Raw genomic sequence first — 26609 nt, 5'->3', positions numbered from 1 at the left:
AAATGTTAAACTAATTTATTCAAGTCAGAGAATGTTGCATATAATTAAATTTTTGCTTGATGCATAGAGTTAAAAGATTAAAACTGATAAAACAAGTTAAAAAAAAAGAGACTTTTCCATTTGATTACATTTTGTATGATGGATTATGCAGAAAAAGTAGAATTGGGCTGAAAGATCTATCGCTTTATCACCTATTCAGGTTGTAAATCGTGTTTTTAAAAAGTAACTAAGTAACTAAGTAATTAATTACTTTTGAAAATAAGTAATCAGTAAAGTAACGGGATTACTTTTTGGGGGAAGTAATCAGTAATTAGTTACTGATTACTTTTTTCAAGTAACTTGACCAACACTGGTCAGGAGTAGTTAGTCATTACAAGAAGTGTTTGTGAACTAAAAATCACGAATGTGGGATCCTGTTTGTCCGTGATTTAAACAGCCCAGTGCGTGCTCCCGACGAAGGGAAAAGCAATTCTGCAGGGAGACCTACTTCGGCACTTGTGCAGGTGAAGCCAAAGGGAAGATATGCTATAACATATTTTCTAGTCTTTGGTTTAGAATGAAGTTGGTTTGGAAACATATTCAGCTATGCTTCATCTCCTGTTTGCGTTTCTGTAGGCGCCCGTGCTAGCAGTGTCCAAGCGTTTTGCCCCCTAGGGGGCGGGCCCCACACTTTGGGAAGGTCTGAAATAGACCATTACGGCAAGGCTGGGATGGTCCATTTGGTAAAGTAAATCCGTTGGGCATCTTTCTTTGCCTTTAGACAATAATTCTGATGGCAAAAGAGCCAAACGGGACAAGCAAAAAAAAAAAAAACAACAAAAAAAAAAACGCATTAGTGTGGATGTAGCCTTAGCCATCTCCTTTCGATGTGGATGGTAGCTACTTTTGGAGTGAGTAAATTTCCACCACTCCACATGTAGGTGATTTAAAATGTTATCTGAATCTGAAATCTTAATCTTAAACTCTTTCCAGTATATAAACGGTCTTAAATAACGAGGCATACTGACAGGCTATCACTTTTATGTCCTAACTTGCCCCTTGACCCGCCGTTGCTAAACTGTTTGACTATGAATGTTCCTACTGAAAAAAACCCACCAGGAATATTACTTTCAAGTTAATGCTACCAACCTCGGCAGCAGCTTCTAAATATTAGGGAAGCACAGTCTACCCAATTTTAGAAAACTTAAGAAAGTTTATTATGTAATATCGTTGATGTACCATAATTTAAACTCTATTTTAGATCAACAGTGTTCATTAGTAAACACCTAAATAGCTGCTCACATCACATGTGATGTGAACTCTTTATTGAAAGGGGAATATAATGGTTAGCTGAGGGACTTACATTTCTTACAAACAGAAAAACACACATTTTCTATTCATAAATTTTATTTGGTAGACACTGCTATGTTTTCTCATTAAAATATCACAAATTGACAGTTGCACTGCATGCTAACTTTCATTCAATAGTTAAATGCCAGTTTTTAACCAGTTACAGCCGGACGAGGGGTGGGTGCAGCTGTTGTAGTGGTTGGAGCTCTAGTAGCGGTTGTTGCTAGGCTGGCAAGTAGTAATTGTATGAGTAGCTGCAGCTGTTGATTGTTTAACTGTGGCAGTTGATTGGCTTCCTGAAAAACCACAAATAAAAATATTTATTATCAAATGCAGAGAAACGTTACATCTGTAAAACTAAAAACTTAGATATTTAGGAGGCAATAATCCACAATGTAATTCAAATCACAGTACTCTGACTTGTGCATCAAAAATCATTTGCCATTTTGTAATGGAAAAAAAAAATAAGAAAAGCACTCACCCCTGACCCAGAGTAAGATTCAGAGCTTGAGCGCACAAGTCTTTTGCGCGCCATACCCATCTGTAGACAATGATCAAGTTCAATACTGCCTTCATTTTATTGTATTACAGTATTATTAATGGTATCTGAATGCATAAGTGCAAATAAATACGTAAAAATATGTGATAATGTCAGACTTACAGGTTGAGTCAAAGTGAGGCTCAGGAGGCATCCAAGCACAAATGCTACCTTCAGCATGGTTTCAGTGATCGTACCTGTTGAAATAAAAATGGTAATAAAGATTTAATCAAATCAAATAAGTTAATTAAACAATTACAATTCCACAGTTAATCCTATCCTGGCAAAGAAAAATTTGACAACAAAGACTCATGTAATTACGTCTAGTCCACTGCTGCAGCAGTCAGTCTCAGAGTGAAGGAAGTTGTTGTAGTGATATTCGGAAAGTTGAGCTCTTCTTATATACAGCTACCAGAGCACCTTTGTTAAGAAATGTCCCAAGGTGTAACTAATGATTAGAGCCAGAAACCACATAATAATCTTGTCAGCACCCAGACAGGGTAAACAAAAAGAAAAAAAAACAAAACACTATGCCATATGAATTATAACTGGATCAGATTATTAGGAACCAAACTGTCAGTCAGTAATTAAACAACACACCCTGAAATTGTTCAAGTTTGTGCTCAAATATTGCACTGAAAATGAAGAAAAGCACAGAGTAATCTACTGCCAAACTGTATTCAGAGGTTGTTTGAAATTAGAGCGGTACAGTATGGACTCAAGCATGTTTAAAAAGGTATGCTGTGAATTAAAATCTTCTCTTCTTGTTCAGTATGTAAATGAAAAAAAAAACAATTGCGATAGTAAACAATCAGAAAACTTTAATCCCTAAGGAAATTATGAAATTAAACTGAAATATGATAGTTATTGCTTAAGAGACAATACTTTTTGTCTTTATTTGTTGAGAACATGATGTGAAAATGTGAAAAGGTGTAATATATTAAAGGTCATTCATTATGACTGGTACTTTTTACTAAGTTATTCTTGTTGTTGTTTTTTAAATATCATCATTAAAATTATCATGTGAATATGTTGCACTTATTTTATATTCACCTGCATCAGAATAATGCATTTTCTTAGACTGAAATATGAACATAATGGAAAGATTTCAGGATTTCAGGAAATTAATTGCCGTTATGAATCAAGCTAGTCAATCAAGTTTAAACAGTAAACCTACTTAGGTATTAGCAAACACCTTGTCAAACTGTAGTCATAACTAAAACCACAGAGAAGACAATGGTAAGGCATTAAGTCCAAAATAGCAATTATTGTTTTACTGCAAGAGGGGCTGTTGGAATCATTAGGAAATATGTGTTTCTTAATTTGTCTGATACAAGTATCAACACATGATATCACCAGATTGGCTTAAAAAATATTTTTGTATTTTACTTTACTTGTTCTCATGTCTTTATTAAGCTTTTGCTTGTGCTCAATATTAAAGAATATATTAGATAATTAATGTTGCATTGGATATGCTGAAGATTGCAACAGTATGTTAAATTGTATTCATTATATTAGTTGATTTCACTTACCGTATTTTTCAGACCATAAGGCACACCAGCTTATAAGGCGTGCTGTCAATGAATGGGTCTGTTTTATACATAAGGCGTACCGGATTATAAGGTGCATTAAGCGAAACAAAACAGTCAGATAAGTCAAACTTTACTCAACTCATTCTTCTTGCTTTCTCCATTTCTGTACCATTGATTCATTAATGTTGAATTCTCTCACAGCTGCTCTATTCCCATGTTGTTGTAGTATATTAATGACTAACCCCGTATTGTGGATGGATTATCTCAGTTGTTCTCCTGACTGAAGTTTGGTCCATTTACAGCAGCGGTCCACAACCTTTTTTGCACCACGGACTGGTTTATGTCCAACAAGACTTTCATGAACTGGCCTTTAAGGTGTTGCAGCTAAATACAACAAAATAAAACCAGTACCAGCTAGTCCAACTTAGTAACCCCACAAACATCACTGCTGTTTAGTTTTCTCTCTTCATTTATGTTGGAAGTGATAGCAGAGCAGTACGTTTGAATTTTTTCAGAAATCTCTCAGTCAGAACATGCTATATTATGTTTGGGTGGAAACTAGCAAGCTAACTTTCTGCTAACTTCTAGCTCCGTTAATTTAATAAATTCTGTTTTCATGGACACCTGGATGTTAAACTTAATTGTTACACCTGGTTAAGCAACAATGCTGATCATGATATTAAAGATGAAATAATTTAGACAGTTTTTAACTCTCAGTGGAGCTGCAGTGCTCGTTTGACTTTGGGACCTGAAGAAGGCAGAGTTTTGGACCCAGATTACTCTACGAGGCTCCTGACTACGGTAGCCGTAATGCTCCAACAATCCACCAAGTTGTGCGACTTTGTAGCAAGGTCAGTAAGCACAACCAGAATTCATACATAAGGCACATCGATGTCGATTTTTGAGTCAGTGAAGGTTCTCAGTCATCCAGGACATCGTAGTCCAAGGAGCTTGGAACGAAAAGTGTCTGGACTTCTTTAAGTTGCTTGAAGACGTTTTACCTCTAATCCAAGAAGCTTCTTTAGTTTTAGGGTCAAATGGTGGAGAGCCCCAGATTTAAGCCCTGTGGGAGTGTCCCCCTGTTCGGTCTGCACTCGCAGGCCTCGCTGACTCAGAGACTTATCCCCATGAATGAAGCAAGACACTCAGAGCTTAGTCCATTTTAACTTCCAAGAGAAGCCGGTCCGGTCAGGATCCAGAACTTCAAGCTCCGCACCTGAGCTCAGCCCAGCGTCCCCTAGCAGCCTTTTATTCAGTGACAACAGCTACAGAAACACCCCATTGTAAAACCCATATGGTGTGTTGTAAAAGTTGCGAGCATGTGAGTGAATGTGTATGTGTGTGCGTGTGTATGTGTGTGTGTCTCTGTATACGTGACTTCCTGGTTAGAAATGTTTAACAACATCTCTAGTCATAAAAAAGGGTCATCTCTATCCTATAGAGCAACTTCGAGATGTGGTGGAATGGAAGATTCACATCACTGATGTGCAACCAAATGTGCGGTAATTTTGTGATGCTATCATGGCAGTGTGGACTAAATACTCTCAGGAATATTTCCAGCACTGTGTGGAATCTGCACCGTAAAGATTTAAAGCAGTTGTGAAGACAAAGGTAGGTCCAATTCATTACTAGGAAGCAATACCTAATAATGTATATTGTCCTTCACTTTAATTTTTTCTAAAACATATTAATGTTATATTGGGCTGTTACATTTTAATTGTTGGTGCAGTGCTGTCAAAGAAATGCATTATTTAAAAAAAACTAATTTAACTTTTGGTTGTTTTTGTGGCGTCATCTTTAATGAGAGTCTTCTTAGTAAAAATACTCATACTCCTCTATGGGGAAACTTTGCCCCCTCCCCTTTCATCCGTCCTCCTGGCTTCAGAAAATAAATAAATCAGCATTACCAGGATAAACTGATCCTGGTTCATCCAGTTTATTGAGCATATTTTCTAGGACATACAGAGAACAGGCACCAGGAACCCTAAATCCAATGTAAGGTCTTCACAGCTACCTGATAGCTTGATAGTCTTATTAAGAGAAGTAGAAAATACTTCTAGTGTCTGATTCATCAACAGTATGGTGAAAAAAGACCTCACATAGCCCACAGAAAGGCTACATCTGTCAATCTGTGGAACCAGCAATGAATACAGGAAGTCTGGATCGGCTCTTTGTTGAAAAAGTCCAGTCTTTGATAATATGAGTATTACCCAGTAGTGCAGAGCTTGGATGAGGACGATGGGTGAGGGGACTCACCCAGTTCTAACTGCCTCTATCCTCAGGATGTCTACCCTGCCTTTTGTACTTTAATACAACTTATTAGTAATTCCATCACATATGAATGTTCAGTCATATATGAATTCATTTCCCTTGATGTTTCATTCATTTTATAACATTTTACTTCAATTGTCTCAATCTGACAGGAACATCCATTTATAACATGATACCTTTTTAACTAATTTAAAAGAGTACTTTTCCTCACTTTTTCTCTTCAAACCTCTGTGTTTATTAATCACAATAGCATTAGCTGTAGCTGTATGTCTTAGTGAGGCTTTAGTCTAGTTAATGTTATCACCATGCTTCCTTGTATAGTTGTAATTTCCAGTTTCCCATGTAAGTCTGTTTTGTCCTGACTTTTAGTTATGCCCATGCCTCATCCTCCTTATGTTCCATTCCTTTCCATCTCCCCAGTCTGTCGTGAGTTTCATGTCTGTGTTTTTTTTCATGTCCTATTGTCAAGCTCATGTTGTCACAGTCTTCATCTCATTATGTTTCTTGGTTTATTTTAAGCAGTCTCATGTTTCCATGTTCAGTGTATTTAGTTTTGCTTCCCCTGTGCCGTCATGTTCATTTGTGTCAACTGTGTTCCCCAGGTGTTCCACTTTCCTCATTACCTTTTTGTGTATTTAGGTCCTCTGTTTCCTTTTGTTCAGTGTTGGGTCATTTGTTTATCTCGTCTCATGGCTATAGATTTTATGTCACTTCAGGTCTCAGGTTTTTCATGCTCCTGTTATGGTTTCCTCACGTCTTTGTTTTTGCATGCTCCTGTTCAGATTTATGTTCATGTTCATGTCTAGTTCTAACTGTTCCCATTTTAGGTTATCATTTATTCTTTGCCTCTGTTTGTCTTTGCCTTAGTTTTTGTTTTTTTCCTCTACCTCTAGCTTATTTTATTCAATTATACGTGTCAAAATCAGACATTCTCTGAATGTTTCCTAAGTCATTTTGACCGAACACTAATAGCCTCAGACAAGATCTGGGCTGTGTGCCATGTTTGGATTCCCCACTGGTTCAAACAATCCCAGCCCAGAAACACACACACAGAAAAAAACAGTAAAAGGCCAGAAAGTCAGGTGTTAGAAACATTTCACTACTCAAACTGCATTTCTCATTAATCACATTAATCAGACTTACATTTTTATATATTTGATCAAGAATATAGACTATTTACATTTTGCAAAAGCACATAGATAAACTCTGTGATCACACTCTTTAGTCATTTTGTACCTAAAAGGCTAGTTGATAAGTCCTTTCTCAGATGTAATGAAAGGTAAACCACAGCACTTCACTGTCTTGCGATCCCACCTTTCTCGACACCCCATAATGGTCCTAGTTGGATAAGCCATGGTGAAAATGGATAGATGGCATCTCACTGAATTAGTTCTCTTGTTCTCATGCTGCCATTCACCAAGGCTTTCTGTTACAATGTGCATCTTATCAAACAATTTTGCTATCTTAGACCTTAGACCTTAGAACAGAACCTGACTCAGAATTTACTGACTAATATTAACTATGTTGCTTGTTTTGCATTTTCCTTACAAAAAAGTTTGATTGTTAACTTTTTTAAAATCTTTGTTATTTGTGATATATTCAGAAAATTATTCCTGCAATTCAAGCTTTTATTTCTGTGTACAACAATGAACTTTCTGACACAAATTTATCTGACAAACGTCTTTATTTAACATGGTATGAAAGCACTGGGGAAAAAAAAAGTAGAATTTCTGCAAGTTTCAGTCAGGCTGTGGCCAAATACAGAGTATCTCATTTGTTGCCTAATGATCTTACGGCTGTGACATCTAAGGCTCAAACAGGAATGGGAAGTTAACCTGGCCCTAGAGAAATTAGAAAAAGGTATATTACTGAAAATCAAATTTCCTAAATGACATTAATGAAGGACTCTATGAATATGCAACATGCATTAATTCCTGTGCATGTGAAGCCTTTAAAGGGTCTGTACTTGTATAAAAATCATACCTCATCAACCCCAGGGCCAGATGCATCACCACGAGGATCAGGAGGAATTGTGGCAGACTCTTTCTTTGACCCCAGTGGCCATGTCTGTCACAGAGCAAAGTACAAACATGAAGCAGTTAAACAAAATGTCTTTTTCTTTTTCTTTTTTTGATTCTAATGTTTAATTTAGGTGAAATAAATAGCAGAGAACACTCACGTCTTCTGTCCGTGGCTTTGGCTTGGAAGCCTGCTGAAATTAGATGATAAGCATAAACATTAGATTACAAGCTTCAAAAATCATAGCAGAACATGCCATAAGCAGTAATTAAGTAGCAGCATTATTTTTTTTAAATACCCATTAAACTGTCCATGAATTATATGCATCATTTTCATAAAAGTAGCAGGAAATGAGCTCTGCCATGAAACAAAATAAACTTACATAAGTTGCACTGATAAATAATTACATGTGTGAGTTGTCACCCAGCACTGAAGTGCTGATGTGCCACTGCACTGGCAAGAATTCAGCAGTTATCTGCTAAGACAGACTGACAGTGTGGTCAGTATGCCAGACAGCAGTCATTGCATAACAGCTGATGTACCCACACAGTCATGATTCATCTGCAGCTATGTTATTATCATCAAGCCTTGCCTTTGACTCATCATTGTCTGTAGGTCTTAAACTTCAAAGTAGTACAGATGCTTGGAGCAGCATTTTCCATCATTTTGGTTTGTTTTACTAGCGGCTGTTTTTGCTGAATACATCTGTGCAAAGTCAGTAGAGTGAAAAGATGTGTTTGGTCTTATATCAGGTAAAAATGTTGGTCCAGTTTTCCCTAAGATGCTTATAGTATCTTAGGATGTTAGAATGTTTTAAGTATAAGTAGACACTGCAATCGTTGTACACGCTTAATATCTGCATGTCCTTTTCCAGAGAAATAGATAGATAGATAGATAGATAGATAGATAGATAGATAGATAGATAGATAGATAGATAGATAGATAGATAGATAGATAGATAGATAGATAGATAGATAGATAGATAGATAGATAGATAGATAGATAGATAGATAGATAGATATTGTATTATTTAATGCTGTTGGTACTTTAACCTTTTCGCTACTGTCCTTACTGCCATGGAGCAACTGTGACCACATAACTTCTCCTGGTTTTAATAAAATATTATTATTATTAAATAATTAAATTATTATTATTAAAATATTATTCCTCAAAATGTAATTTTTCTTAAAAATGGGATTCCTTCAGTTTGTTTTTGATCATTTTACAAAAAGTGTGTGCCTTTCTGTACTCCAGCTTGTATTTATCATGTCTGACCTGCAGAGGGAGCTGTGGTCTCTGTGTCGTTCTTTCCAGGTTCTGCTGACCGTTGTTGGGCTGCAGCCTTGCATTATTCCTCTGCTGGGGATAGCCATAAGCTGGTACAAAGTAAGGGAAACCCTGTGGACGACAGAAACAATTTAAATCTCCACTGAGCATGTAAATAAATGTATTAACTCTTGCAAAGAGGGCAGGATGTTTGATTTCATACCTGAGGCCTATGAAACTGAGGAAATCTGTAAGATGGATACTGAAACTGTGGAAACAACTGAAAATAAAAGTTTAAAAGGAATGGTTAATTCCTCATTTTTAGACTGAAAATAAATTTCAGCACATCCAATCACATCACAAATCAATGATAAAAACAGAAATGTGTTTTTAGCCTGCCATATTCTACCTGCATAGGGTTTTGTGCCTGCTGAGGAATGTTAGGATTGTTGGGGTCCGGTTGAGGTCCAAGCTGCTCTTGTTGACCATTGGGGAAAAACATGGATGTAAACTGGTTGCCCTGGTTGGGGACCAGTAGTTGGGGTCCCTGTGGACCAAAAGGGCCTGCCACTTGAGGGTTTAAGTTCACCACCTGTGGGGTAAGCAGCACCTCAGGCTGCTGCTGCTGCAGCACAAACTGGGGCAATATTGAAGAGCCCTGCAGAAAGAGTGTCTGCTCATGTCAACGTCAATGTTTTTGTTTGTTTTTTAATGCAGATATTTTAACATTTTACTGAAGAAGGCACAGAGTTAGTCAAGGCAACAAAGAGCTGCATGGTAATTGGCATCTCATAAGCACGATGCATACCTGTGCTTGTCCCATAGCTGCAAGAGCTAATGCATTCAGTCTCAGGATCTGAATATACAAGAAAAGCAGAATTATTATGACTAATGTTGTTTCTTTAGCTGCCCAACACATAGAAAGGCTTTAGAAGCTCATTACCTCATTGCTATTGCTCGCAATAATTCCAATCTGGACCTATTGTCAAAGGAACAGTTGTCAAAACATTAAATGTGATGTTTAACACAGCACTTTATGTAGATACACTATAAAGCTATAACTTACTGGCAGAGCAAAGCTAGTCCTAAACAGACAAATCAGCAGTAGAGCCGTGTGCAGCTTCATGATGTCCTGCAGTGTGTACAGACAAAAGTTTGCTGAGCATTATACAACCACATACATTTCACAAAGAATATGTCCACAGAAGCAATGAGCACCAAAAGCTCATCTTACCTTTCCAATGGTTCTGTGTCCTCTTTCTGCGTCTGCCTCCCGACCTTCTCTGCATCACGTTTAAATTCCTCCCATCTGAGCTGATATAGTCCAGCACCGACCCATCCAAACAATATGCGGTCAGTGTGACAGACATTTCTCATGGCAACAGACTCAGACACTTACAACACAGAGCAGGTAAGTGTGTAATTAGGTGTAAGTCATGTCTCTAAATACCATGACACGTTCTGTTTCAAGCAGTGTTGGTCAAGTTACTTGAAAAAAGTAATCAGTAACTAATTACTGATTACTTCCCCCAAAAAGTAATCCCGTTACTTTACTGATTACTTATTTTCAAAAGTAATTAATTACTTAGTTACTTAGTTACTTTTTAAAAACACGATTTACAACCTGAATAGGTGATAAAGCGATAGATCTTTCAGCCCAATTCTACTTTTTCTGCATAATCCATCATACAAAATGTAATCAAATGGAAAAGTCTCTTTTTAAAACTTTTATAGTTTTATTAATTTTAATCTTTTAACTTTATGCATCAAGCAAAAATTTAATTATATGCAACATTCTGGAAGAAATTTGTTTAATATTTAAACCTATTTTCTGCACATTCCAGCACATAAATTTTTTTTTTTTTGTGTTTACACTCACTCTTTCAAATAGATGCAAGTAAAACACAGCAGAAAATAAATAAAATCAAAGACTCAGCGGTCTTGTTGCTCCTGTACAGCAGGAGTTGGGTAGGCGGAGGTTTACCCTGGTGCAGGTGTGCCGCAGCGGTCAGTGGAAAGATATGGCAGTTTCTCTGTGAATTTTCCATTACGTCATAGCGCACTCGGAGCTTGCTTGGAAGTTTAGGGGTTTTTTTCGCTGTAAAAAGATGTTTTCTTCCCACGCACAATGCTAATGGACACTAATGTTTTTGTCACTTTTTATGGAATCAAACTCAAAGTAAGGTCAGTACTTCCACGCTTTAAACGCTGCATGCTCATACTCTCTCCCGCACTCGATATATGATCCATTGTTGATCTGCACACAGCTGTTGTCACGAACGTCGCACTCGCTTACGTCACTGTCATGAGACATTCTCGCAAAAAAATCACGGTTTTAGTAACGCAGTAACGCAGCGTTCCTACGGGAAAGTAACGGTAATCTAATTACCGTTTTTGCAATAGTAATCCCTTACTTTACTAGTTACTTGAAAAAAGTAATCGGATTACAGTAACGCGTTACTGCCCATCTCTGGTTTCAAGTTGTTAAAAAAGTCCAAATAATCTCAGTTTAAAACTTTATGCAAATACAGAAATTACAAAATCACCAGAGCTGCATGTTGAGGTCATCACTGTAGCGTCCAGGTGTACTGTGTACATTCTTCACTTTGGTTCTGTGATCTCTTAAAGTAAGAAAAGCTTGTGTAAAATGTAACATTGCATTGCATAATTATTATAATTCCAAAAGGAACTTTTGCATGTCATGAGAAAAAAAAGAAAAGCAGAAAGTTTGAGCATATATTCAAACATTTGTCACATCCCACTCAGTCTGATGTTGGCATCTAATTGGTGAATCATTTATACTAATGGTTGAGTGTACTCAGTGTTATGTTCACCAGCTTTCGCTTACACCAGCCATTATACCAGCCTATTTATTTATACATTGTGCTCACTAATATTTTATTACAGTTAAAGAAGTCTTCAAATGTGCCTGGTGCAATCTCACATGTTAAAGTGTCCTTGGGAAAGATTCAGAACCCCAAATTTCCCGTCATGGACCCATTTCTGTGTGCACAGAATAAAAGTTGGTGTGAATATCACTTGTTTTGTAAAGAATTATATTAAAGTGCGACATAATTGCAATCCAATCCATTTGCATGGTTCAAATGGCTCCGTTTTATTCATTTGGTCACACCAGTGTGACTGTGAACAAACTTGCACAATCCTGAAAGTGAAGCAGCTTTCTTGAACTGAACCATCATCAGTTTTATGCGCACCTGTACATAATGCCAGTAACTAACACTTTTTTTATGCCACACCAGCACATCTTGTGTTCTAAGTTCTGGGAATTTGCTGATAGTGCAGAGACATAACTGTCTCTGTATGTTTGTAAAGCTGAAAAGCTGTAGGAGGAGCTGTTTGAAAGAACTTCAGAACTGCATCATGTTTGCTGTATCATGTGTGTTCACTCATTCTCCTTGACTTCAGTATATCTGTATTATCTTTATCAATGGAATTAGTGGCAAGTGGGTTGGTAGTCATTTTTGTTTTTTTGATCTTTTTAAAAAATCTTATTTTATATTATTTTTGATAACATTTTATGGATGTCCGCTTCACTATCTATCTAGAGTTGTAGTTTTATGAAACATATATGTCCTTTAGATGGCAGCACAGATCCACTGATGGTCTATGGCATAAAACTCATACAAGACAAATTTTATTTAGAGTATGATTAATTTTATTAGAAAGTGAAGACACTGTAACAAACCACTTTAACAAAAGTAATCAATTTATGAATAATCACAGTAGTTTACTTTTATTGTTATAATATTCAATATTTCTTGTAGATTCAATTCAAAGCTAATGTTAGAGTAATGGTGTCAGCTTAAATATCCTTGTTGCAGGGTGCTGCTGTTGGTGATGCAGAAGGAGCGGAAGAAGGAATCTGAGAAAATAAGAGAAAAAAATAGTAATTTTTCTAGCAGAATATGGTTTTTACAAACTGTGAGTAACTTTTTAAAAAACTTTTTATGGTTTATTTTGCACAGTCTCACCTGAGTGTCCACAGTACTCTTCACGGTGTTTTCCGCTTTTATAATCTGGCGCTGTGGAGTCACATAGCAACATTTATCCAGTGTAGTTTTCATTCATATTGCACAGCCTTTGAGACAAAAGATTCATTGTTTCCTACCCTGAATCTTCCGAGAGGATCAGGCTGAACTGGAAGCTGCTGTGGAGCAGCACCAGCAGGGTTCCCCTAAACAAAAACAGGAAATGTTACATTTCTGCAAACAATAACCACTGACACACTGAAGGTAAAGGTTGATTACCATCGCAGGTTGCTGAGGAGCATTCATTGGTGCCATTTGGGGTACTCCCATGAAAGGAACCTGGTACTAGAGAAGCAAGACAGATGATGCTCTTAAACCTGCAACAAGTTGTGTTGTTAACACCACAACAGTAAGTGCCTCACTAACCGCATTGACTGCAGGGACAGCAGGGAAAGGGTACACATTGCCGACCTGAGCTGGAACGACAAAAGCAGGAACTCGAGGAACAAACTGTGAGAAGGAAAAATAAGTGTTATTTAGATTCACTGCAAAATATCGGTGAAAAGTCACATTGTCGCTCAAACTTAAATCCAGTGGACTGACCTGAGCAAACTGGGGCTGCCCTATAACGCCTGCTCCACCGCCAGCAACAATGGGTGGATTCAGACCACCAACCAGCATCCCGGGGTTTGCTCCATTTAAGAGTCCTCCATTTAAGAGTCCTCCATTCAACATCCCTGCATTCATAGCTGCCAGCAGCCTTGCAGTCTGCTTGGAGCAGGAAAAAGACTTATTGCCTGTGGCCTAATCTCGATTATTGTGCAAAGTATGCATACATCCATAGTCTGACTGTAACTTACCTTGCCTGCATTGACCTGAAATAAATTTAGATGAGATATACACATTAGTATAGATATATACACATATGGATAGATGGATAGATAGATTGACTACTCACATAGCTGAGGGTTGCTACAAATGCTGCGAAGAGAAAAAGCTTCATTTTGCACCTTGAATCGTGTAAAAACACACAGACCTTGTACGTTTTTGCTCTGGCTTCAACTGTTATGTGCCCAGAAAGCTGACAGTAACTCTCTGTTTCAAAGACGCCTTTTATCAGTCAAAGAGATTATTATGAGCCAATTAGAGAGGAGAACACTGCCTTATTCACATGCTATATTTGTCACCTGCGTGTCATGGGAAGTTGCAATATGGCATCTATGGTTTCTCTACAATACAAGATTTAAAGAAATGTAATGCAGCAAAGTCCCTGTTTTCAAAGAAACTTCAGCCAGTTGACACACTGACATTGTTCTTGATAGAGCTGAGTGACCACAAAAAAATAACGCAGTGATTCATTGTCGCGGGAAGGGTTTCTAGAGGCTTCTGGAAGCTGACTTAAACCCAGCATGGACCTCGTCAATGTTGTGGGTTGTGGTTACAAGAGGCAAACAACTGACATCATAGTCATCAAGAGCTTTTGTAGATCACACTGTAAAAAATATGTGCATGTGTGTGTTTGTGTTCAGGCTTTACCCATTAAGCCTGAACAACAGCATAATTGCCAGAAAATTCTAATTGTTTCTTAAACTAGAGTGTTTATTGAACCTTCTTTTTATTTTGAAAGAAATAAAATATCAATTTGCATGTATGAGTTTTAATTTGTATCATTTTTTGCTGCGTCCAGCATTTTTGTGCAATTTGTTGGTCACAGTTGATGTGTTTTAAACAAAAAGAAGTACAAATTTGGGTTTAGGGATTGTGTTTTTTAAATCACGCTGATGATGTAGAGGTATCAGAACCACATGTATCTAAAAGAATACGTTATAGTGTTAAATTTAATCGAACATTTCACCTTTACTGTGTCAAGCTGCATGCAGACTGTTTATGAGAAGATGTTTGTGAAAACACCCGGGCATAAATGGCATCTTGTGATTTGATTCATGTCTAGAGGTATAAATGGCATGTTGCCTGCTGCTGTTTTATAATTAAAAGTTAACATAAGTGCCTCAGACATGGCTGGGTGCCTTACTGTAATTTGTGATGACTTTATAACAGTGACAAACTTTTTATTTGCCCACCCACACGCCACACTCTCAACCAATGTACACACTCACTCACAGTGACCCTCGGGAAATCAGTTAATCATTAATAAAATTCTGAAATTTAACAAGAAAATGAAAACAGAAAGCCTATAGCTTGTTTCACGAGCACATGTTCAGAGCCATCACATACATTACTGTTTGGTTGGATGGTTACTCTGTCATATACCAAAGCCGTCTGGGAATGTTTTTCCTTTTGCTGACTCTGCAGCTGACAGCAGACCAGGTAAACACCCTCTGTGGAAGTTTGGTCTGGAGCTAATTACACACTGTCATGCAGTTACAATTAAGAAACTATTTTTTTCTGTTTTCAGTTTTAAAGGACAAAAGGTTCTCTCTAATGCAAATGCAGTTGTTCATCTGATTTATATTATTTTAGGTACTGTTTTTTTTTTTTCCAAAAGAAAACAAGCTGTGCCAGGAATTTCATGCTGATGTGACGGATTTATAGTTTTCAAATGTTCAAGAGAGACCATCTGGAAGTAGCTTGAAGCTGTGTATTGTAAACAGAAGGCTGTGTGTATTTTTATCAGCCTCTTATATGAAAATAACAGCCATCAGATGGAGGCACACCCATGACCCTGCTGAATTTATTCAGTGTTTTGTTCAAGACAGACTTGACAGATTTGTTTTGTGCAATAGGAGTTCAATCATTTATTGGTCATTAGTTACAGTGATCTACAACAGTAAAGTGTCAACAGGTATTAAGGAGAACCACAATCAGTGTTTAGCAATGAATCTGTGAAAAATGCTTCATCTCATTCCACTTGCTTCTCCTCAGTATCTACCCCAGAGCATTCTTCCTCATCTTCAGCTGGCGTAGTCTTCATCACCGGAGACTGCGTCCTCCTGAGGCGAGCTGCGACTGACCGTCGAAACCTCAGCTTGCCGCTCGGCTTTGCAGCACCAACAACACCGCCCAAGGGTTGTGGGTTATTTTGCCCGACTGCTGACATCAGCTGCACTTGGCCAGGGGTCAACACGACACTCTGAGGCCCTCCGCCGACATTTCTCTGTGGCAGCACTGCAAACAGCCCACCTCCAGCTTGCTGCGTCCCTGGCCCTTGCAGATTCATGGTGGCTCCTCCTGCCTGGCCCATGAGAAAAGCTCCACCTTGTGGGAGAACTGCAACTGGAATTAGTTGTTGTGGTGGAGCCTGACCTACAGGGTTCCCAAGTGGCTGGATAAACAAAGTATTACCAACTTGGACTACTTGTGCCACAAAGGGCTGACCAGTCAGTGGAACCCCATTTTGAGCCCCAGCGTTTGCACCGTTGGCAGCTCCTGGTCCTCCATTGTTCTTCACTCCCCTATTGGCAAGTGCCTCAGCACTCCCTGAAGACACACCACTCTCCACCACGAGGGCCAGGCTCTGAAAGATAACCCACAGCATGCAGTACATGTTTTAGCTCAGTGCAAGCAGCAGATGATCAGCAGGTGAAGCGCCGCTTCTTTCTTTACTTATATAGAAGGCGTCAGACTCGGCGATCACCAGAAAAGGTCCAATCAGAATGCTTTATCTCATAAAAACGAGATGCCGTAATCATCATGACCAAGCAGCAGGTTATTTTTTGCTTTGTCGCCTTACAGCAGGCCATTATTTAGGATCAAGCGGCAAACCAAAATCATCTACCAGTGACTTGCATTCTTAAAAACCATTGTTGAAGAGCTATTCATCTCATGAAGTAACACAAACACACGCAAAAAAGAAAAGGAATGAAGAAAAGATATCAGAACATGAAATGATATTTACCAGAGTCTTTTTGTAGGAGACTTTATTTCAGCACAAACATCAATAAGCAACAGAGTTTACTGAAATATTCTGAAATTGTGAATTTCTTTGCTGTTTATTGCCTTTAGTTAGCAGTGTAAGGAAACATAATATATGAGGACAAACATGTACACATTTGCTACTAAGTTAGCCAATACAGGTGCTATTTTACATTTGCTAGTATCAAACAGGAATCTGCAATTGTCTGCTACTAATTGTGGTACTACCTGGCACTGTGTACTGCACAATGTTTTTTCTACCATCAAGCTGCAATAACTTTGCCCCAGTTTGGAATGCATTGTAGTAAAGATTTTGAACACAGCCAGCAAAAAAATAACTACTTCTTTCTTCTAATAGACGGTTCTAGCAGCTCAGTCTAAATTACAGATCAGTGATTTAAATGTCCATGCTTAGCCTTACACAAAGCTTTGTTTATAGCGGGAGGTAACATGGGTTTGTTTCATCTGTACTTGTCAGAGCGTGTACTGTATCATTTTGAATAGACAGAACTTCAACAGCCAGATGTTCAAGCTACAACACTCAGAAAAGCAGGTTGGCATCCATGTCCTCTGCAGAGAGACAAGTTACAAAGAGTTAGAGTTTGCATTTAAATGATCAACTAACAGTACCAGAAAACATCAAATTCTGAACATATTTTAGAGCAAGATGCTGGGTTTTCATCTTAAATCTTGGAAGATATATTCAGATTGGAGCATCACATTTCTGAAACCTCTACTATCTATGCAATTATATAGGCCTTGACCGTGAACGTACTACATCATTTATGGGAAGGTTTCTCACAAATATAAGAAACGATGAACCTCTCACCATTCCTGATATCAAAACAGGTGATCCACTCCTTAAATGATACCAGTTTGTCTTTGTCAGCATCGCACTCCTGAAAGAAGCGAGAGGTGCAGTGCTCCATTGGCACCAGGGGGACCCTGAGAGGGGCCAGCTCTGAGTGGGACAAAAACCTGTAGAGGAAAAAGAAATGTTTTTGATCACTGTGAGTAAACAGAGTGCGCAGGATGACTACGTGTTTTCCTAACATACTAGTTATTGTTATTGTTGTTACAGGTCATTGAAGCCTTTAGACCAAAAATCGTTTGTTGGTCCTTGTTCTGGACTGAAAACTAAAGGACACCACTACATTTGAGATCTGTGCATGAAACCTTTAAAGAGCAGCTCACAACATATTTTTATAAGCTTGCTTTTAAAATGTGTTTTAATAGTTGGGTTTTTGTTTGTTGATTGTTCTTGTGAAGCACTTTGCTATTCTTATCAAGACAGGTGCTATATGAATACTTTTGATTTGCTTTTGCTTACTTGTTACAGTTATTTTTGCCTATTCAATTTTTCCTCAGAAGTCAATGTGCCATATAATTGCATTAGCAATAAATTTAATAACGCTCTATATTAACAGTTGCTGCAGCTCCTGAAGCATTTGAATTTTCGGAATGTGGAAATTTCAACATCGCTTGAAAAAACTAACCGCTAGTAACGTCCTTCTCACCAGTAGGCTAAGTGATTTTTAGCCAATTACAAGTTGAATCTGGTAGTTGGGGTTGTTAGCTAAGATACCGTCATTAAGAAGCAGTACAACTAATGTGTCTATGCAAGCTAATTTGTGATGTGCACCACTGGCCCGGCCATTAATTTTTTAATGCACCTTCTCAGATTAATTCACTGCGTGTCGTGCCCAGGGCTGGACTGGGACAAAAAAACAGCCCGGGCATTTTGACTAGAGACCGGCCCACCAGGTATTATAGGAAAAGCCATAAAGCCTTTGAATGAAAACAAACGCTGGCCAGTCCAGCTATGGTCGTGCCATCAGTTAACCCTTCCCAGGGTTGCCGACCCCTGGAGTAGGGGTTTACACATTCACCTGACATGTTCAAGGTCTCTGGTTAGAGACCATGAAGAGGCGCAAATACCCTTTGGTGTTGAAACAGGAAGGGTATCTGGTGGGAAAAGCTGCCAAATCAAGTGGTGCTATCTGTGGGGACCCCGTGTGAAAAGGGAGCAGCCAAAAGAAGCGTCTTCTTATCACTTTGTGATTAAGGATGTGTTTTTTACAGTCTGTCAGTCATCTGTGACATATATATCTTTCCATATTGTTCTATAACCAATAACTCCCCTAACTAGCTAGCTTTTTTTTAAAGAAGATACTATATGCAAAACCAGTGTATAAAAATGTACCTATCAGATGGGTGCTGGTCCAGCTGAGCAAACTGCCAGTGTACTGGGTAGATGTACATGTTATAGTTCTTCTCAAAGTCCTGTGCGAGAAGCTCAACAGAGTGATTGCCTGCATGAAGGCGCCTCTCACTCTCAAAGATTTTCTTCACCTGAAGAATACAGGAGACCACACTTTGGCTGGTTTCAGTCACTTAAACACAGTAGTTGTAAAGAGCTGTTGGAGTAGTAAGCCTTACTCTGAAACGCTGTTTAGGAGTGAGGAAGCCAGGAGTTATGGAGTCATGTTCGTAGAGCTGGAGCAGCACGTTTTTGAGCCAATCTCTCATTCGTAGAGGAAACTGCACCCGCTCATTGTCCACACATGGAGGTATCACTGAGACAGAGAGGACAGAAAAAAAGCATCAGATGTTTTAATTAGTTCTTTCTTCACCATACTAAATTATACAGTTTGTACAGTGTTTAAATACAGTCTCACATTTGCATGGCCCAGTGTAGTCTAGGTGAAGTCTGTGTCCTTTCTTAGTGCCCTCTAAGTTGCATTTAGTAGCAAAGAGTTCACATGATGTGTCATACGTTTTGTTGTCTGTCCCACAAACCTAAACAAAAACAAAAGTGTTTAAATAAATGAAGAGAGAAGATCAACTTTTAGCCACTGTCCTCGAAGAGTTTATGCAGGCAGGACTTGTGAGGAAAGGAAGACACAATACAAAGATAAAATTCCATATTTGTGGTTTACAGCTCACCTTCAGCCTACTATCAGACCCTTGACCTTCTCACAAAAAGCAATCTGGGTCAAATAATATGAAAAGAATACCTGCTGGCTCACCATAACAGGCAGGGTAGTTAGAGCTAATATTAAAACAAAAGTGTTCTCTGCTTTGTCTTTCAATTAAGTCAAAATGCCCACAATGACATCTGTACTTTTTCCTTTTTCTCCTCAATAAACAATATGAAAGCTTCACAAGGCTGCTGCAGACAAGTGTGTCACAACCACAGAGCATCACATAAAACGTATGAGCATAAATGAATAACAATATGTAAGTGTGACATTTCTTTTATAGGCATCAACATACTTACATAGTCAAACTCATTCACACTGGGAGGGCACTCTGACGGTTCTTGACACACACACCCTGGCTTATTGTCCGCATCAAGTTTGCATGTTTTTCCACGTTTGCAGCGGAAGTTTTCACATGGATCTTTAAGAAAACACAAACACCGGTTGGATCTCTGACCCATATTTCACCTGATTTCTAGAAACAGTGAGATAAATTACTTATTTTCCTAGCTTGTTTTAAAGTTTTTCTTGCAATAGAGCCCAGTACGCTACAATAAGCTCACATCATCCTCTACATTCCTTTAGTATAGAGTTGGTATAGCGATTAAATTCGACTTGATCTCTCTTATTCACTTTTAAGCCTGCAGAGCTGTGTTTTGGTAGTGACTGTGAAGCAGAGAGGCACTATTCATGCGGAAGTTTAAGCAAAATGATTCAGTCAGCAGATTCCCCATGTGAGACTATTCGGATGGTGTATTAGTCAGTATATAGTGAATGCTGCTGCTGACCAGACACTCAGCAGTTCTATACTGTAAGAATAACACGTTATATGAACGATAACGTTAAATTTAAAACAATGTTAAACTTCCTTGAAGTGGAGCCTTTCACCAGCCTGTATTATTTACATTTATTTCTAGTCTTGTGTTAAATTAGAGATGTTGATAATTTTATCTTTATCTTATCATGATAAAGATAAAATATCATATCATCTTTTGCTTACATAACTGTCAACTTACAGAAAGTATCTGGCTTTATTAATGGACCTAGAAATACCAGTAATCATGTCACAGAAGGCTAAGGAGGAAGCCTTCAACAGAAACAATCAACAGAAAAAAAATAACCAGTAGGGGTTTCTGGGAGTTGTATGTCTCCGCCAAGAGAGGGCCTGGACCTTGGGTACAGTTCGGCTGCGGCTCTTATCTGCACCGGATTCACACCAACTAAAGGACCCTGGGAAAGTACAAAAAGACGTGTAAAGGCAGACTCATGCATGTATAAAATCCTTCTCCTTTTCCTCCTTCTAGTACTAATAATATTAGTAATAACGTGAAGGTACTATAGAAAGAGAAAAAACAAAGGTCAAGTTGCCCCAATGAAAACTGCAATATCAGCTTTTTTGTAAACTTTGGGCTGATTAGTGCTGCTAAATGTTGCCAATGCTGTCAAAGGTTAGCCGTAAACTTGCAGAGAGCTTTAAAAGCCTTAAACTTGCAAGTGAAATCTTTTTTTTACTTGCACTGCACTGATGTCTAGCAGGCTAATTAGCTGGGTCAGTTTCACAAATGAAAAAAAGCCCACTGACAGGGAGATGTATCTCCTTTAACCACTTCAAGATATACACAGGTGATTTGTAGATGCAGTGTGCAGGGCAGATTATGTCCTCTGTTACCTCCTTACCAAGGAAATTACTCCAGCTTAAACTCAATGATTAATTTTAACTATCAGTTCTTAAAACATTTTCACTGTGGGCTGATTTTAAAATGCCACCAAGAGGGTTTGAGTCTAAACTTGTCTTCCTCTCTTTCTCTTTCCCTGCTTTCCTGTCTTTCTATCTTTATCCAATGATGCCTGAACGGCCAAAATAATAATAATGATAATCTACTGTAAAGAAAGAAAATATAGGTAATATAAGCATTACCCATTTTCCTGCCCTTCTCCTCTTTGTCTTTTGGTCTGTATTGTCAGTGCTGCTGCTCTCAGACTCAGGATCCTGTCGGCCCTCTTCTTGTCCGGGTTGTGTTTCCTCCCTGTCCGGAGAGTGCTTCCTTGACCTTTGGTTTTTCTTTTGCTTCCTCGTTTTTGCCTTAGTGTGACTTGCACCCACATTCTTACTCTTCTCTTCCTCCTTTCCAGATAGAGTGGCTCTCAATTCAAGCTCTGCATCGCCCTTTGGTTCTGGATGATCCACATTTGCTTCAGGTTCTTTCTTGGCGCTTACGTCTTGGTCTGAGGAATCTTTGTCCTGTGTCTGATCAGACACCTCCTCGCTGTGTGCTGCCTCTGTGTTTTGCATGCCAGGTTCATAGTCATCAGCGATATTGGCCATTTCTTTCCCACTGGTTTCTTTCTCTCTGATGTCTGTTTTTGAAGTAGGCTTGGTGTCATCAGAGTGGGTTTTGTCGTTAGCTGACGCAGTCTGTAGAGGTTGTAGGAGGCTACTATCAGCAGCATAGTCCAGATTGACTGGAATCACTGATTCTGTGCTGCCATCTTCCTCTAGCAGTGCTTCAGTAGGCTCTTCCTTCCTTTCTGAATGAGTCATCTTCTGCACCTTCTCCTCTATCACATCCTCCACACTGTCTTCTTTCACTTCTTCCTCATCCAGCAAATGTTTCTTTGTCTCTGAATTCTCATCCAACTTCTCCTGATCCTCAGCGACCTCAACCACCTCGCTAGACTCAACCTTGGCTTTGTCAGCTTCTACTTCTTCCTCCTCCAGCTCTCTTACTTCAGCTTCATCTTCCTCTTCAGCCTCTTTCGTCAGGAGGTCTACCAGTTCTTCTTCACTCAACAGAACTGCAGTGCTTTTCTCTCGCTTTTCAGCCCTCTCTCCATCTTCCTTGTTAGCGTTGTCTTCGGAACTCAGTTCCTCGTCTTCCTGCTCCTGGCTGCTGGCCTCAAATGTGACTAGAGTGGGTAAGATCTTTGGCTTATTGGCTTCCACTGTGATAGCATCCTGAAGCAGGAGAAAAGGAAAAATATTTATCGACTGTATAAAATGACACGATACATTTAGTATTAGAATTTAAAACTCTAGATGAAGAAGATGTTACTCTACCTTTTCTTTGGTTGTGTGCAAACTCTTATGCAACCCATGATGTTTTCCATGAGGTTTACTTTTCACCTGAAGATAATAAGAAACATCTGTAATATTTATTGTATGGTGAACACATTATCATATTGTCTTTGATCATTTTTACTCATTGATTTATGAAGAAGAATATCTTTACTACTCACAGACAGAGCAAATGTTGCTGCCAGTAAGCAAAGGAATACTAAGCAGGCCTTCATACCTGTAAGATCAAAGTGAATCATTTAAACCTTGGATAAATTGTCTAAAAATGGATAACATGTAAGTTTTTAGATTTTGAAACCACTACAGAATTGAATATTTCAGAAAAATATTACACTAAAGGCTAAAAAGCTGTTCATAAGCTATCAATACATTCTACTCTGGCTTTTTCACAACAAAGATGTGAACTTGGCACATCTTTCAAAGTGGAAACAACTGAATGCATCTGTATGCTGCCAGCACATTCATGACGAGCAGAGCTGTGGGCCCAGCCTCCACTATCGCCAAGGTTACAGGCCTCTGATATGCACCTCGCTCTCAAAAGTCACATTCGGAGCTAAAGTAAACACCAGAAGCTACCAGACTGGAAAAATTTGACTAAGTCCACAAACTTTTTGTGTGTCTGGAGCCCAACGACAAAGATATTAATGGGTCTGTCTGGTAAAATAGCTCTCAGCACAGTTCTGAGATGTGAAAGTAATGCTGGGGAGAAGGTGTACACACCAAAGCGATAAATTAGTCTTTATACTTTGAATAATTTAAAAGTTACCAAAGACACTATTATAACTACTCTATTACATGATTGCTCCATCTTTAATAAAAATTAATAGACATTATAAAAACATTTAGATATGATATTTCTCTAAATTATATGCACCAAATTAGTACTTCCAAATATGGAGCACATATTAAATAGTGCTACCACTTTCTGCAAAAGTATCAAAGCATCGCCATCAATAGCTCACCAGCATAAAGCTGTGGCCCTAAGTAATCAAGCCAGCAGTCGCACATACAGCAAGCAATAGTTTAAATGCAGTAACTAGTTAGTGAACAAGATGAATGTCAAACGCACATTACTGTTTTGCTATATATAAGTGGAGTTGCAAAGCACTATTAATTCCAGCTATTTTATTGGTTCTTTTATTGCTGTAATTTCAATATGTGTGTCTGAAACGGGTCTGTCTTGTAAAGAAGACATTGAGCCTCAGTAGAACTAACTGTATAAATAAAGGTAAAATAAATGAGAAATGAAACTCTGTGTGTCACAGAAATTAGGATTTTACCTGAGGCTGGCAGTCGCAAGAAAAAGTATCCCGCAAAAACAGCAGCGTGCCTGTGCTGAACCTGTGAAGATGTCCTTTTGTATTCAAGACAGTGCACAGTCTGTCCACACAAACTAAGCATTCAACACACACACACACACACACACACACACACATACAGTTTTTTTTTCCAGGGTTTAGGATGCCACTGCTAACTTTGGGAGGGCCTTTGGGAAACAGAGATAAAGAGAGAGGCGGACAAAGGGATCCCACTCCCACACTGAGCTTCTGTTGGGCGATATACTTCAAAAAAAAAAATAGCGTGTCTGTTTCCCAAAAAATGAAAATAAGTTTAAAAAAGAACGCTCCAGGGTTCATAACAGATTTTGACAGGTTTCATTTTTGTTACTGAAGATAATTTGCATGCATGTATAGAGGAGTTCAGGAGAGTGGGCAACAGAGTCGACAGCCATCTGTTAAACACTACTCTGTTATGGTTTGGGCAGCATTTCAGCCAGTGGTGTTGGGGATCTTGTAAAAATTTATTTATTTACAAGCACAGAAAAGTGCTGTCAGATTTTTGATCTACCATCCAGTACAATCTGGTTCATTTGTCAGCAAATGATCCCAAAAGCACTACTGCAGTAAAAGCATATCTGTATAGAAAAACATGCTGTAGAACACTGGACATATGGATTGTTCTCCCCAGAACCCAGACCTCAACATTACTGAAGCAGTGTGAGCTCATCCTGACAGAGAACAGAACAAAAGGCAGCCAACATCAAATAAAGAGCTTTGAATGTTCTTCATGAAGCCTGGAGTACTATTCCCAAAGACTGCTTAAAGAAATGACAAGAAAGGTTGTCTAAGAGAGTTTAGGCTCTTTTGAGGAATAAAGAGGGTCAAACCAAATATTGACTTTAAAGCTTTTTAGAATTGTACAGACTCTGTTTTTGCAATGATTTTATCATCTACTGAAAAGCAGCACCAGTACAGGGCTTGGCATGATGCTGATCCTGAGAGAAGGGCTTCATATTCATATGTGTCCTGTCAGTAATGTTTCTTTGTTTGTCAGCTGTATTCATCCTTGATGACATCAGCCAACAGAAAACTCATTATCAAACTCAAACTTCAGATTTCCATATCAGTTAGACAGAAAACCTCAAATCCCTGGTGAATAGACTCAATTAACCAGGGGTGGGGAACTCCAGGCCTTGAGGGCCGATGACCTGCAGGTTTTAGATGTGTCCTTGATCCAACACAGCTGATTTAAACGGCTAAATGACCTCCTCAGCATGTCTTAAAGTTCTCCAGAGGCCTGGTAATAAATTAATCATTTGATTCAGGTGTCTTGACCCAGGGTGATATCTAAAACCTGCAGGACACCGGCCCTTGAGGCCTAGAATCCCCCACCCCTGCAATAAACAAACACGCTTGTTCAGATGTGTAGTATTTCTTCGTTGACACATTTTTGTGTATTACACCGCTATAAAAATAATGAATTCAATTTTATTTATATAGATGTAAATCAAATCAAATGTTTACTTTCAGTTGAATATTTCAGCAATTATTGGAGCATTCATTGTGCTTTCTATTGAATGGATTTTGCACACTTTTGGGTATGCTGTGGAAACAATTGGATTATTTAACAAACAAGTATAAGTGTAACAAAAAATGTACCCCTGATAATGGATGGATAAGCCTCATAATGAACATAATTTCTGGTTACTGTTGTTTGTGAAAATTTGAAAAAGTACTATGGGCAGGTTGTTTATGGCAGAATGAACCCAGTCCAAACCAAAATGACCACATTGTTTTAGGACAGAAACAATACATACTTTTGGCCACTAGATGTCACAAAAACTAAAGTCTGTACTCTTAAAGCGGCTAAGAAACTGCAGTATAATGAGGGTAAATGATGAGAGTAGCAAGGACATGACAAAATCGCTCAAAAACTGCCGTTTTACCTTAATTGATTGATATTCAAAGAATCAACACACCAGCTTTAAACACAAGCCTCTTCATTGAAAAAATACACTGCTTTGTAACACTGTTCATCAAAGCTGGGAAGTACAAGCTTTGATTTATATTACACAATGTTGTAAATCAATCAGTCAATTCCACAAGGCATTGATGGAAATATGCTATCTTATTTTATACAATGCAGAGTAAAAAAAATACACGATGTGGCATCAATCATGGTGTTGTTTTTAGTAAAATCATATTTCACTATTCATCACTAACTTGTATTGTTTTCCCTTAATTAGCAACTAATTCAAACATATTTAGGCAAAAAAAAAAATAGAAGAAAATGATTACACTGCACGCAGTCTCAAGGATCACACTGGTGATGCACCAGTCTGACAAATGCCTAGTTTCATTAAGAATATTAATACCACAGATGCATCCAACGCCTGTCTGACAAAGATAATTACATTATTAAACCTTAAGTAACGTTAAGGTGAACGTGCAGACA

At 38.4% G+C, this 26609-nt stretch overlaps 3 protein-coding genes across 6 annotated transcripts; all 3 read right to left on the bottom strand.

Moving 5' to 3' along the window:
* Positions 1–7341: 7341 nt before the first annotated feature.
* Positions 7342–10258, bottom strand: odam (odontogenic, ameloblast associated). Of its 3 annotated transcripts, none has more exons than XM_085278647.1 (10): positions 10190–10258; positions 10022–10087; positions 9899–9934; positions 9764–9811; positions 9365–9613; positions 9179–9235; positions 8965–9087; positions 7850–7882; positions 7654–7737; positions 7342–7511 (listed from the first exon to the last, which is right to left on the bottom strand). In XM_085278647.1, exons 2-10 carry the CDS (start codon positions 10079–10081, stop codon positions 7476–7478), a joined length of 726 nt encoding a protein of 241 aa, XP_085134773.1. In that variant the 5' UTR covers positions 10082–10087; positions 10190–10258; the 3' UTR covers positions 7342–7475. The 3 variants fall into 3 exon arrangements, with proteins under 3 accessions (XP_085134773.1, XP_085134771.1, XP_085134772.1); XM_085278645.1 differs by having other exon boundaries at positions 10022–10092; positions 10190–10249; XM_085278646.1 differs by having other exon boundaries at positions 7850–7879; positions 10022–10092; positions 10190–10249.
* Positions 10259–12618: 2360 nt separating this feature from the next.
* On the bottom strand, positions 12619–14012 carry scpp9 (secretory calcium-binding phosphoprotein 9). 2 transcript variants are annotated; one of them, XM_085278643.1, is made up of 8 exons: positions 13903–14012; positions 13805–13819; positions 13548–13715; positions 13371–13454; positions 13224–13289; positions 13085–13150; positions 12948–12998; positions 12619–12838 (listed from the first exon to the last, which is right to left on the bottom strand). In XM_085278643.1, exons 1-8 carry the CDS (start codon positions 13945–13947, stop codon positions 12779–12781), a joined length of 555 nt encoding a protein of 184 aa, XP_085134769.1. In that variant the 5' UTR covers positions 13948–14012; the 3' UTR covers positions 12619–12778. The 2 variants fall into 2 exon arrangements, with proteins under 2 accessions (XP_085134769.1, XP_085134770.1); XM_085278644.1 differs by having other exon boundaries at positions 13548–13712.
* A 2784-nt stretch (positions 14013–16796) lies between these two features.
* On the bottom strand, positions 16797–24275 carry LOC146572553 (uncharacterized). The gene is made up of 11 exons (XM_085276790.1): positions 24155–24275; positions 23036–23091; positions 22857–22922; positions 21717–22754; positions 20920–21028; positions 20098–20219; positions 19496–19616; positions 19257–19393; positions 19021–19169; positions 17647–17795; positions 16797–17387 (listed from the first exon to the last, which is right to left on the bottom strand). Exons 1-11 carry the CDS (start codon positions 24273–24275, stop codon positions 17359–17361), a joined length of 2097 nt encoding a protein of 698 aa, XP_085132916.1. The 3' UTR covers positions 16797–17358.
* Positions 24276–26609: the final 2334 nt, after the last annotated feature.

The sequence above is a fragment of the Mchenga conophoros genome, linkage group LG6 (genome assembly GCF_057382185.1).
Source record: "Mchenga conophoros isolate Kocher_MC1m ecotype Shallow Benthic linkage group LG6, M_conophoros_male_GT1.1, whole genome shotgun sequence".
Classification (NCBI taxonomy): domain Eukaryota; kingdom Metazoa; phylum Chordata; class Actinopteri; order Cichliformes; family Cichlidae; genus Mchenga; species Mchenga conophoros.
Note: the sequence above shows the minus strand (reverse complement) of the source record. Positions and strands in the feature narration are given on the sequence as shown.